Below are 13,376 nucleotides of genomic sequence, written 5' to 3'. Positions count from 1 at the left end.
CTGTAGCTGCAGCTCGGATTGGGAACAGAAACCCGGTATTGTCTTTAAAGACCCAGTGTGTAACGTGTTTAGTTGTTCATTAAAAAAAATCTGTGTTGCCCGTTCACTAACTTGTCCTTTTTCATGAATATTTACCTCAACCATTAATTCCAAGTAATCCTTTTGGCTTGAAATTTGACATTTGTACTGAAATGGGGTAGACGCTGTCACTGCCCGATGTGAGTCGCGCATGATCAGATTTAAACGGTTTACGGCATAACGTGTCATACCCGATGTTAGCCGAGTCAGACCGGCTCTGGTCGAGCGCAGATGTTAGTCGCGTTACTCAGATTTAAACGGTTTACAGCCCACGAGTATTTAGCTCAAAATGCCATCCAAGTGACAGCCTTTGTTGTGTTTGATTGCTAACTTGCAGCCAGCAGCAGCAGTCATTTCAAAAACGTTTTAGCTATCTATGATTGTTTGAATGCTAACGTTAGCTCAAAGCGCCATTCAGTGACAGCCTTTGTTTTGTTTGATTGCTAACTTGCAGCCAGCAGTCATTTCAAAAAGCAGCCAGCAGCAGCAGTCATTTTAAAAAGTTTTAGCTATCTATGATTGTTTGATTGCTAACGTTAGCTCAAAACGCCATTCAAGTGACAGCCTTTGTTGTGTTTGATTGCTAACTTGTAGCTAGCAGTCATTTCAAAAACGTTTTAGCTATCTATGATTGTTTGATTGCTAACATTAGCTCAAAACGCCATTCAAGTGACAGCCTTTGTTGTGTTTGATTGCTAACTTGTAGCTAGCAGTCATTTCAAAAACGTTTTAGCTATGATTGTTTAACTGCTAGCTCAAAAAGCTGTTAGCATCTTGGAGGCTACTTGTCGCAAAGTGACGCATGCGCGACTCAAATCTGCGCTCGACTCACATCGGGTAGTGACAGTCGCTCCATAGTCATGCTCCATCTAGAAATACGTTAGCCAGTAAGGGACATACAGGACGTACTGCTCCACCTTTCACGTTTTTCTCTGTCACATGATAAACTCTCAGCTGCTGCTAATGCTGCTAACGGCTATCGTAGCTTCCCGGCCCCCGGCAAGTTAGAAGAAGGAAACACGGAGGACCACACGTATTCAAAATCCAAATTTCAGGAACAGGAGTCTTCTTCTTCTTCTTCGCCCAGAAAAAGAAAAAGGAGATTGAAAAGAGCAAGAGAGCGTCTTTTTGAAGTGTGAAGGCTACCGTAGCTGTAACACCTACTTTGAACTGCGTGGTGTCAGAGACTTGATTGCGATCTATGATCTCAACGCTAGACGGGAGATATTCCCACACACTGGACCTTTAAGACCAACTACTATTCGTTGGCTTTCAATTCTCGTTGAGCTTTGACACCTTGACCTTTTTCTGCTGTTGGTTTATGAAACTGAACTGAACACACTAACACATTCAAAAACCTCCCCTGGCTTCCCAGGAACTCTGAGTCTCTCAAACCAAACATCCCAGAGCAGACTTTAGGCACTGTGAGTTTGCACACAGTCTATTATTAGCTCATCAACGTGTTTTGTAAATATTTGTAGCCGTCTTCATGATATTGGGTGGCTTCTTTTATGCAAGCGTTAAGCGTGTGTATGTGTTTGCTCAGCAAGTCGATGCTTAGCATTGATTACTATGCAGTCCGATTAGTGCTCTAACAGCTTTCCCTCCCTGGCAGAAGTGTGTGTGTGTGTGTGTGTGTGTGTGTGTGTGTGTGTGTGTGTGTGTGTGTGTGTGTGTGTGTGTGTGTGTGTGTGTGTGTGTGTGTGTGTGTGTGTGTGTGTGTGTGTTTCAGTCCCGGTGTGAGCAGTATCTTACAGCTCAGGCCAAATATCCAAACCTGTTTCGCCGTGAGAACATCAGCACCACGCTATGCTTACATCTGTTATTCTGAAAGATACCTAAGAGTCTGCCTGCTCCGAATCATTTTGATTTCTCTCTTTTTTTTTTTTTTTTTTTTTTTTTTTTTTTTTTTTTTTTCTCTCTCTCTCTCTCTCTCATCTGCTCCTGTTTCTCCCCCGACAGGCGCCTCCGGCGCTTTCGCCGAGCAGCTGGTTCGGCGGGAGGACGAGGCGAAGATCCGCCATCGTCTCGGGCTCTCTCTGTGGGCCAGTGGGAACCTGGAGGAGGCCCAACATCAGGTAACCTGGACTCACCTTGACTCTCATCTCCTTGTCTCCTCTCCTCTCCTCTCCCCTCTTGTTTTCTTCTCCTCTCGTCTCCTCTCGCGGTGGGTTCCAGGTCTCTAAGAGGTTTTTTCTTTGGATTTGTTTATTTGTTCTTTGTTCTTTTCTCAAAGAAAAGCTGAACTCCAAGTCTTCCAGATTCGCGGCCAAAGCCGATTCCAAAGACCGCTGTTCGCCAGCAGCAGCAGCAGCCATAAGCCCCGCCCACCGACTCTATACACGATGTGATTGGCCTGACTAGAGTTTGGTTTTTCCAGCTCGCAAGCCAACGGAGGGTTGCTAGGCTGACCCTGACTGCAAATTACATTTGCTGCTCGCTAGGGGGCGTCTAGATTTCTAGGCTAGTTTTCGTCTACAAAGTTGGGCATCTGGCTACACGTTGGTGGTTCATTATTGATTACTAAAGTACATTTTAATTAGTTTGACAGGTTGTTGTTGTGTGTTTATTTTATTATATCTAGGTTTTCTTTTTCTTGACTTGTTTTAGATTTTTGTGATTCTTCTTTGAAAATGGTCCAATATTGAAAACTAAAACCTCCCCTCCTCTCATCTCCTTCCCTCCCTTCCTCTCTCCTCTCCTCTTGGTTTTTTCTCCTTTTCTCTCCTCTCCTTTCCTCTACTTCCTCCCCTCCTCGTTTCCTCCCCCTCTCCTCCATCTGGACTCCTTCCAGCATGAATCCACCTCTTGTAGTTAAAACTGACCTCTAATAAGCACACATCTGTTGGTCGGCAAAGATTGCAAATGAGAGAGCGAAGAAGTAGAAGTCCGAAGTCCGGGAATTGGAAATAGTTTTCAGTGTAGCCCTCGTGGTGAAAAAAGAAAGAGGCCAGAGCAGAGAGAGAGAGAGAGAACAACAGGAGAGAAATAAAGAAAAAAAGGTGGCTATAGAGCTTGAACAGGGCTGCCGGCAATATGCTGCGGAGTCTGTCGAGCTGGTAAACGCTGTCATCTCAGCAGACAGGCGACAGATGACTGAAGATTTTTCTGTATCTGCGTGCGAGGTCTCAGGAGTCCCGATACTCGGCATCACACACACACACACACACACACACACACGCTCCACTTCAGCCCGCTGCCCACCTGGCAAGCATGGGATATCCCCTTAACATCTCTCTTTACGGTCTGTCCACACACCGCAGCTCAATATTTTTTGATTTTTTTGATTTTCTGAGCTTGTGTATCCACGTATGAGTCTGTGAACAGACAGCCGACAGCAGGGGCTGTCACGTGTGACTGCAGGGATGTTGTTCAGCTGCTTTCATTTTCAGAATCTAGTCCAAAACACTGCTGTTATGACACAAGCACACTACGTACATCTATGTGACCCAGATAGCTTTTCCTTTTTCTGTCAAAAAGTTACTTTGTCTGTTTGGAATTATCTGTAAAAAAAAGAAAAAAGAGTTGGAAAAGAAAGTGTGGACCAGGCTCATGAGTCATATTGAGGAATTTGTGTTCAATTAAAGCAAAATATTATCCTAACGAGCCGATGCAACATATTTTCCACTGCATCCTTAATTTTTGCTTGACCTTAAGGCCTCAGTAGCGCATATTAACTGTGTTTATATGTGCATAATAGATCCAGTGCTTTGCCCACATATACCACAGCAATGCTTAAAGTTGTTTTTCAACCTGGACCCTATTTGCCCATGCATTGATGTCTAAGTGACTAATGTGAAAAGAAAAAAATAACTTAAATTGGTCCAGTATTGAGCGAGAATGCTATAACTGGCAGCCATGTACCGTGCTGCAGTGTAACCCTACAGGACAAATGTTCAGCGTAAGTCAGCGTCCACTAAAAGTTCAGTTTGTGCCGCTGACAGACTCAGATTATTATTCTAAGTGTCTGACAACATTATGGAAAGGATCCCTACAGAGATAGACCTTTTAGTTAAAGAGTAAGATCCTTTTAGTTTAACATCAAACAGCCCCGACATCACCATCACCAAACTACACTAGACTCCATGTAAATAATCAGGACTTTTAGCGTGTATAGAGCCAGCATATCTCCACCAGACTCCATGTAAATAATCAGGACTTTTAGCGTGTATAGAGCCAGCATATTTCCACCAGACTCCATGTAAATAATCAGGACTTTTAGTGTATATAGAGTCAGCATATCTCCACCAGACTCCATGTAAATAATCCCTAATTTTAGTGTGTATAGAGCCAGCATATTTCCACATGTAAATGGGTGAATTAAGGGTTTATTTCAACCAAACCAGAGTGGTGATTGTTGGAACAGCGGAAAGATGAACCAAGATGGCTTTTGGTAGTTTTATTTAGTTTCTGTCCACTTTGAATGAAGTGTGTTTTACGATGATAAAAGTCCTGATTATTTACATGGAGTCTGGTGAGTTTGGCGATGGCGATTTCTGGGCTGGGAAAACAAAAAGGATCTTACTCTTTAACAAAAAGGTCTCTCTCTGTAGGGATCCTTTCCATAATGCTGTCAGACACTTAGAATAATAATCTGAGCCTGTCAGCGGCAAAATCAGAACTTTTATTGGAGGGAAACTAACGATGCACATTTGCCCTTTAGGGTTCCATTGCACCTTGTTTACCCCTGCCGACCGCAGCGGTCTTGCTTGATACTGGACCAATTTCAAGGATTGTTGTTCCCATCAGTCACTTAGACACAAAAACAAGGGAACATAGGGTCCAGGTTGAGGTTAAGTTTACCCTTTAAGATATTTGTATCTCCCTATGTCAGCTTGTAGCCTTCGGGGTGAATTGGTGGTGGGAAAGGTTGCTGTTGTAAAACATCAAATGGTTATTCATGAGCTGCTGCAGATGACCTTGGTAAATACCCCCGACCCACTTCAAACCTCATTTGTGTAGGCTCGAATTTGAATTTCATAAAACATCCATATGAGAGAGTACTTGACCTCATGTTCCCCATTCTCTGTGTATTTAAACCCAGTTGGAGTTGCTCACATTCATATCTCTGATAAGGAGAACAGTGGTGTAGTCTAATGTATTGTAGTGGGTATACCATACTGTATATTGGCCAGAATCTGCATTTGGGGGAGGGGGCATATCATAGTGGGGGGTCTGGGTGTCCTCCCCCAGGGAAGTTTTGAGCGTCAACGACTTCATTTCCTGTATTCTGATACACTTTTATGCACCAATTTACGGTGGAAATCCCTTTATTTAGCCTATATGTGAAGAAGAAAAACACAGATGACACATCAAAATGTATCAAAAATATAATGGATAGTATGTTGTTGCGTGTCATTGGGCATTTTGAAGTGGGTATATGGAAGTCCTGGAGCTTTCTTAGTGGGTATACTGTGTATACCTGCGTCTACTGTAGATCTTTTTTTAACCTTTGATATCATCTGTCACACAGAATGAGAGTGTATTTTAAAAAAATCATTAGAGGTACATTGGTATCAAGCTCTGTACACGTTACAGATTCAGTGTGACATTGACATTCACTTAACATGTCAGAGAAAAGCCAAGTATGGAAGCAAATGAGAGACATTTGAATTTTAACAGCCACTGAATACTTAACGTTGGAGTATGTTACTTTGAAAATTATGTATCTGAATTTAATTCTTTTGAATTATTTGAAAATAAAAAAAATGAAATTTCTTGATTTTACAATTTCAAACGCTTAATTAGAATTTTTTATTTTTTTTTTTTACAATGGTCACAAGTTCTGATCCAAATATTCAGGATTCTGAATTTTTTAAAAGATAGAATCAAGTTGCTCAAATTCGATTCGATCAATTCTGACAATCAAACTGACTTATCAGCCTATCGGCCTATCAGAGCGCGGTTTGTCAGTCATGTGATCCAAGAAAGGGGGCTCGAAAATAGAAACTCAAAGATGACCGCCAGGTAGGTTGTCCCGTTTTCAACTTGAATTTTTGGGTCTGAATTTGTGACCATTGGAAGAAAAAAATAAATATTGAAATTCAGCTTTTGAAATTGAAAATCGAGAAATTTCATATTTTAATTTCAAAGAGGTGAATTCAGAACAAATACATTTAGATACAATACATCATTTTCAAAGTAATATATTTAAATATAAAGTTTTCAGTGGCTGTTAAAATTCATATACGTACGTCCCTTATATGCTTCCATAGCCATGTTAGTGTCAGTGACAGTCTAGTCCACAGTATATCCACGATGTTCCACTTCCGGGATCCCTCCCTCTTTCTTTATGTTGGCGTCTAAACTCCAGTGGATTTGTGAGGACTATGGTTAACTGCTCCTCAGATCTCTGCAGGGTAAATCCAGACAGCTAGCTAGACTATCTGTCCACTCTGAGTTTTCTGTTGCACGACTAAAACAACCTTTGAACGTACACACGTTCCACCAAAACAAGTTCCTTCCAGAGGCTATTTTGCAGAGGCACCGTGGCTCCGTATGGCCGTTAGCACCGCCCAAGAAGATTGTGATTGGTTTAAAGAAACGCCAATAAACCAGAGCACGTTTTTCTCCCATCCCGGGAATGCTGTGTGGACTTGCCGGACCCCTCCTCCGCGGCGTTGTGGAGGAAGGTCTGGCAATGCGAGACTAGTGACAGTCAACCGTGAGCGTGCCATCTGAATGCGCAGCAGCTGAAGAATGTAGCAGATTTTTACCTGAACACCAGCCAAGGCGAGTCACTGCGGAAGCAGCACATTTGGGATTGTTTCCCTTTCATCTGGAGAGGGTCAGGCCCGAAGAGGGGGTGTCGGCGAGCCTAACCGATTAAACTAGCACTGCAGCAATCCGCCCACAGTCCTATCAGCAAAATCAGCCTGAGACCAGCAGCTCCGTCTACTAGCACTAATGCAGCAGAGCTCCCAGATTCAATGCTGATCTCGACTCCCCCCCTTCACTCCCTCTGACACACTTTTCCTGCATGACCTTGGGATATTCCTGACGAGCTACAATGTGTGTGTGTGTGTGTGTGTGTGTGTGTGTGTGTGTGCAAAAAAAAAACACACGCTCTTTCTTTCCCACAGTGCTGTAATTCATATATATTCCAAGTATTTTTTGCCGTATGCATCACGTTGACTGCCGCTGTGTAAGAGCACTCAGGTCTGCGTAGGAAGGATGTCGGTGTGGATGAGGGGGGGTCAAACACACATAGGTCTTTACAGCCGGGGGAGCGGCATTCGTGTCTCAGAAGAAGTTAAGGAGAAAACACAAGACTTTCACCCAGGAAATGGGTACTACTTAAGGGGAGCGGTGTTTTAACCCAAACCAAACTAGCCGTTTTGGTGTCTAAACTTAACTGTCGGCACCGCAGGACAGTCACCTTTTGTCGGCTAAACTCAACTGCAACGGCTGCTTAAACGCGGTGCTCTGTACGCGGCTCGCAGTCCCCTTTTCTCGGCTAAACTTAACTGTCATGCCACCGGTTATCAAGTGACCTTCCGGCGGTCGCCGTCATTTTCGTAGGATATCCTACAAATTGTTGTGCCTACGTTTTTGTATGATATCGCATGGATCCATTCATGAGAAAGTGTGTTGATCCACACCAACAGCCCTTTCTCCACTGCAGCTCTTTGTCTTGTCTGAACTGTGGTCCAAACAGTTTGAGCTGAGTGCTTTCCCCTCTATGCTGGCCCCGGACTCATGGAGAGTGGCTCCATAGCAGTTCCAGTCGCCCTGCAGGGCAGAAATAGGCACAGAAATAGGAAATCAATAAAGGCTTCCATGAATCAGCACTCCTGGCTGGCTCCGCTTAGCCAATGTGCAACACTGCCTGCCGCCCCACCTCTCCATTGTCTCTCTCTCTCAGTCTCTCAATCCAACGTTTGGCACTGAATAGAAAAGGTCTAATAACACAGACGGGCCTACTGATCTCACAGAGCGTTTGTTTCCTTGGACACTGTCTTTCCAAAATGGCCCAGGTAATGGTTTAGCTTCTCTTTGCCCTTTCCCGTGTCCAGGCAAACAAGAGCCGGAGAGAGGTTTACTAGTGTAGGAGGGTGATTCATTAAGCTACCTTACAGTACTTTCCTCAGTCGAGAGAGAAGCTGAATTGGAAAACAGCAGGTCTCCTCAGTGATGACCAGGGAGGGGGGATGGTGCCATCTAGTGGCCACAATCACAATCATTCTCTTTCTTCAAAAGTATAATCGCACATGCATAGTGGTACACCATTTGTTGGACATTTTTACCCATAGTATCCTCAGAATGTGGTCTACCTATAAGAATACAATAAATCTGCTGCAATTTACACAAACTTCTCCTTCAAGACTGCTGACTAAGACCAGAAGGAGAGCGCAAATACATTACGCCTACTTTCAAAGCTTTGGACTGGTAACTTAGTTAGTTTTTCTATTGATTTGAATAATTTTTTTAGTTTATAGTTAGGGCTGCTAGCCTGACGTGGTCATACTCCGGTTCTGGTCTGAATATGAGTCTGATGCTGCTCCACTGGGCTGTGATTATGGGGCGTGTTTCAACCGAACCAGGAAAGAAAATGCCTCTGCACTCAATTGCATAGACCTACAACCAATCAGAGCGACAGATAGACCTACAACCAATCAGAGCAACGGAGTATGTGACGTATGTTGAACTTTTACCGAATCCCATAGGAAGGATGGCAAAAACATCTTTCTGATCAACAAATGCCTTGATCACGGTTCTCTGTTCCTCTTTTAAAACGAATGCGCTGTCGATATCTTCTATAACAGACGCCATGGAGGAATCTACACATCTCAGTTCTCCAGCGGCAGCCACCGTTGTTGTAAACAAATTCAACCCAAGCGCTCATTGACTACGTTACTGTCGATCATCTGTCCATAATGGTATAAAGCCCTCCCTGACAATCTGATTGGTCCGAACAGCTCTGGTTCGAGCATAGTTGCCCCACAAGGGATCAAGTCCAGACCGAACTTCCTGATCTCAAATGTTGTGGGCGGGGCTAAGTTCGGCTAGCATCCAGGCTACGTAGGGCTGCACAATTAATCGCAAATTCATAGAAATCGAAATGTGTACTAGTACAATACCCAAATCGCAGCAATATTTGTTAAAGGCGAAATATGTGTCGTAAGACGTCCCGGCCTACAAATCCTATCCTACAGACTAAAAATGAGGATCATGACACAAAAATGATCATTGCCTTCCAACATCGTGAATCATATCGCAATCGCAGTATCAAAAATAGTCGCAATTCAATATTTTCCTCATATGGTGCAGCCCTAGCGTCCTCGACACCCAGTAAGATGTTTACATCAATATTCAGGACTTAAACGTGATGTTATGGTTTGACTTTGTAAGTCAGGGGCGTCAAACTCAACTTCCCAGAGGGCCACACTGGAAAATTAGAATCCCACCAAGGGCCAGACATGTTTAGTTTATCGATAGGCTTTGTGTCACATAGTCTTCTCACTTACAGTTTGGTCGACGGAAGTCCTAAAGAAGTCAGGAGAAAGTTCCTCGGCCAAGAAGCGCCCAAAAACGTCGAAAAAAATTTCGTCAAAAGTGACAAAAACGTCGAAAGAAATGACAAAAACGTCGAAAAAAAATGACAAAACGTCAGAAAAAATTACAGAAACTTTAGAAAAAGTAACAAAAATGTTGAAAAAAATTACCAACATTTCGGAAAAAGTGACCAAAACATCGGAAAAAATTACAAAAATGTCAGCAAAAGTGACAAAAAACGTCAGAAAAAGTGACCAAAACATCGGAAAAAAGTGGCAAAAAGTAGGTGGGCCAAAATGTTTTGTGAACCTAAATTGATGTGCGGGCCAGATCAGAATCTGTGAGGGGCCAGATTTGGCGCGCGGGCCTTGAGTTTGACACGTGTTGTAAGTGAACAAGCCGCGACTATCTGAAAGCATCTGATTGTTGTTGTCGTTTGTCCTCAGCTGTACCGGGCCTCCGCTCTGTTTGAGACCATCCGCCACGAAGCCCAGCACAGCACGGACTATAAACTCTCCCTGTTCGACCTGCAAACCTCCTGCTACCAGGCACTCCAACGGGTCCTCGTCAGCCTAGGTATGCCCACAGACACTTCCCACACCCTCGCTACTTTTTGTTTCATTTGGTTGATGTATTAGAGTCAAAGGTTGTTACAGAGAGGATTATGGATAGCTCTTAATAAATCAGAAAATACTCTCAACAGCCTTGGAAAAAAAACCCTCTTTTCTCCAGTTTTTTATGAATAAAAACTTGTATAAATCAGGCTTTGAATGACAAAGCCCTCAAAGCTTCAGAATAGAGATAGGAATGAAAGTAGAAAATGTGGGGTGTGTGTTTGTGTGTGTGTGTGTGTGTGTGTGTGTGTGTGTGTGTGTGTGTGTGTGTGTGTGTGTGTGTGTGTGTGTGTGTGTGTGTGTGTGTGTGTGTGAGATTTCTGGCTGACAGTCTGAGAACAAAACCTTTCAAAGATATGGATTGAAAAATCTGATATTTTGAAGACATGACCGTTACAAAGTAAAACATTTGAACTAACAAGATAGCAGCATGAACATTAGGACAATGATTTCGTTTTCTGAAAGTCTAATGGGTAACACTTGAAGGTATCGACATAATCGTGACATGACACTGTCATGAACGTGTCATAAACGTTTATGACTTCTGTCATTAAGTGTACTTGACATTAATCAAAGTGACATTACCATAAGTTGTCTTGGTCATGACAAGTTGACATTGTTTGGGATATCTTTGTCATGACAACTTGACATAATGTCATCCTGTTTAATGTCAAGTTGTCCTAATAAGGACACTCCAAAGAAATTTAATGTCAAGTTGTCATGACAAATACATCTTCTAGTAATGTCATCCTGGTTAATGTCAAGTTGTCATGACAAAGACATCTCAAACAATGTCAACTTGTCATGACCAAGACAACTTATGGCAATGTCACTTTGATTAATGTCAAGTTGTCATAATCAAGGCAACCCAAACAATGTCAACTTGTCATGACAAAAACCGAATCACACTTAATGACAGAAGTCATAAACGTTCATGACTTGTTCATAACGTTTATGAGTTGTTTATAACGTTTATGAGTTGTTTATAACGTTTAATAACACGTTCATGACAGTGTCATGTCACGATTATGTCGATACTTTCAAGTAAAGTGTTACCAACCCAAACCTCCAAGTTGAAAACTGATTTGATAATAGAATCTAATCCTAAATCCTGTCTGCTGCACATTCTGTATATCCTGAACTTTTGCACATCCTGCTTAGTGCCATACAGTCTCCTTTTTTTCTTACGTTTAGTACGTTTTGTTATATGTATGTGCTATTTTGTTGCTGTATTTATTTGTTTATTTCATATTATTGTTTAAATATGTTTGTATGTGTGCACCGTCAACCAAGGCAAATTCCTAGTAACTTACCTGGCAATAAATCTGATTCTGATATGTTTGCCTGTAGTGTCTCCCCTTTAATCAGCATTGCCCTCCCGAACACACACAGGCCACCACGACGAGGCTCTGGCGGTGGCGGAGCGCGGGCGGACGCGAGCCTTCGCTGACCTCCTGGTGGAGAGGCAGACGGGCCAGCAGGACTCGGACCCCTACACCCCGGTGACGGTGGAGCACATCCTGGACACGGTCAACAGCCAGAGGGCCCTGGTGCTGTATTTCTCCATGGCTGCTGGTTACCTGTACAGCTGGCTGCTGGCTCCAGGAGCAGGTGACCACCGACTCCCGTGTCATAGGATAGAATACACTCTATTGTCCCAGAGGGGACTTTAGTCATGGACATAGTGCTATAATCTGTTGCTTCACAACACTAACATGTAACAGAAAAAAACATTTGAAAATCAATGTAAAAACTTAAACATAAGATCAACGAAGCATCTTGGGACTTAAAGTGCTAATATTATGCTTTTGGGCTTTTTCCCTTTCCTTTATTGTGTTATATATCTTTTTTTGTGCATCTTATAGGTTTACAAAGTGAAAAAAAAAAAAAGTCCACCCCAAATGCACTTACCATCTCCAACAGAAAACACTGTTCACAAACTGCTCCAAACAGCTCTATTGTAGTCCAGTCTTTGGCACGCCCTCATACTTCTGACTGGCTAGTAGTCCTTACCTAGCTACTGTCAGGACACGCTCTCATACTCTGCTTCTGACTGGCTAGTAGTCCTTACCTAGCTACTGTCAGGACACGCCCCCATACTCTGCTTCTGACTGGCTAGTAGTCCTTATTTAAGTACTGTCAGGGCACGCCCTCATACTTCTGACTGGCTAGTAGTCCTTACCTAGGTACTGTCAGGACACGCCCTCATACTCTGCTTCTGACTGGCTAGTAGTCCTTACCTAGGTACTGTCAGGGCACGACCTCATACTCTGCTTCTGACTGGCTAGTAGTCCTTACCTAGGTACTGCGCATGTGCGACTCCCAACAAAGATGGAACAGAAGTGAGATGCCTCACTCAGTAACACAGGGTGAAAAGAGGAGCTGCAGCAATGTGCAGTACAACAAAAATATAGTGTTTTTTGAAAATAAAACCATGTAAACCTATTCTGATATAACTGATATACAATTATGAACCTGAAAATGAGCATAATAAGACCACTTTAAAGGAAGGACACATATGACAGTGCAGACAACATGACATCTTAAGTAGTAGCCTAACTGTAATAATTAAAGTGCAAAAAGTGCTGGTGTATTTATGGCACTTTTGCTCTGTTGTGCTAAGATTTCAGCAGCTGTCTGTGCATGTTTGATGCTTTCCTATGTCAACACTTTGACTAACGTTAGCTTGGAGAGCTAATGTACCTGTTGGGCCACAGGCTAAAGACAATGACACCACCCAAACTAGCAGTCAGTCCGACCGGCAGAGACATGTTGCTCTTCCTAACACTCCAAATCAAATCAAATTGTTCAAATCAAAGCGGTTAAAAGGCCCGGAGGCGGTAGCCTGTTTTTCGCTGCAGGGGTAAGAAGGGCCAGCTTTCACACCACGCGGCAGTGCCACCTGCCACTCTGCTGGTAGGATTTGCCCCCTGCGTTGCTTCCTCGCCCCAGAAGATCATCTGCCAACGAACCGTGCTAATTGAAAGTGACGCAGCCAAACGGCATCGACAACAGGGCAAACACTCAGCTGTTTGCACCAAGACTAATTCTAATTTCTCAGTCTCTTTTCATCCTGTCTCATTTGTTTTCTCTTTCATCGCTTTTCTTTTGATTTTCTTGCAGTATTACTTCTCCGTTTCTGTCTTTTTTTTTTGACACAGCGAGTAAGATGCAGCTCGTTTATATGAC

At 43.1% G+C, this 13,376-nt stretch overlaps 1 protein-coding gene across 1 annotated transcript in view; it reads left to right on the top strand.

Moving 5' to 3' along the window:
- Nucleotides 1-13,376, top strand: part of LOC120560407 (tetratricopeptide repeat protein 28-like) — a 391,494-nt gene that overhangs the window by 344,437 nt on the left and 33,681 nt on the right. The window contains 3 exon segments of the mRNA XM_039802872.1: nucleotides 2,041-2,156; nucleotides 10,020-10,149; nucleotides 11,580-11,798. Coding sequence (XP_039658806.1) covers nucleotides 2,041-2,156; nucleotides 10,020-10,149; nucleotides 11,580-11,798 — 465 coding nt within the window.

Source organism: Perca fluviatilis, chromosome 6 (genome assembly GCF_010015445.1).
Source record: "Perca fluviatilis chromosome 6, GENO_Pfluv_1.0, whole genome shotgun sequence".
NCBI classification, from domain to species: domain Eukaryota; kingdom Metazoa; phylum Chordata; class Actinopteri; order Perciformes; family Percidae; genus Perca; species Perca fluviatilis.
This window is presented reverse-complemented; position numbering and strand designations above follow the sequence as displayed.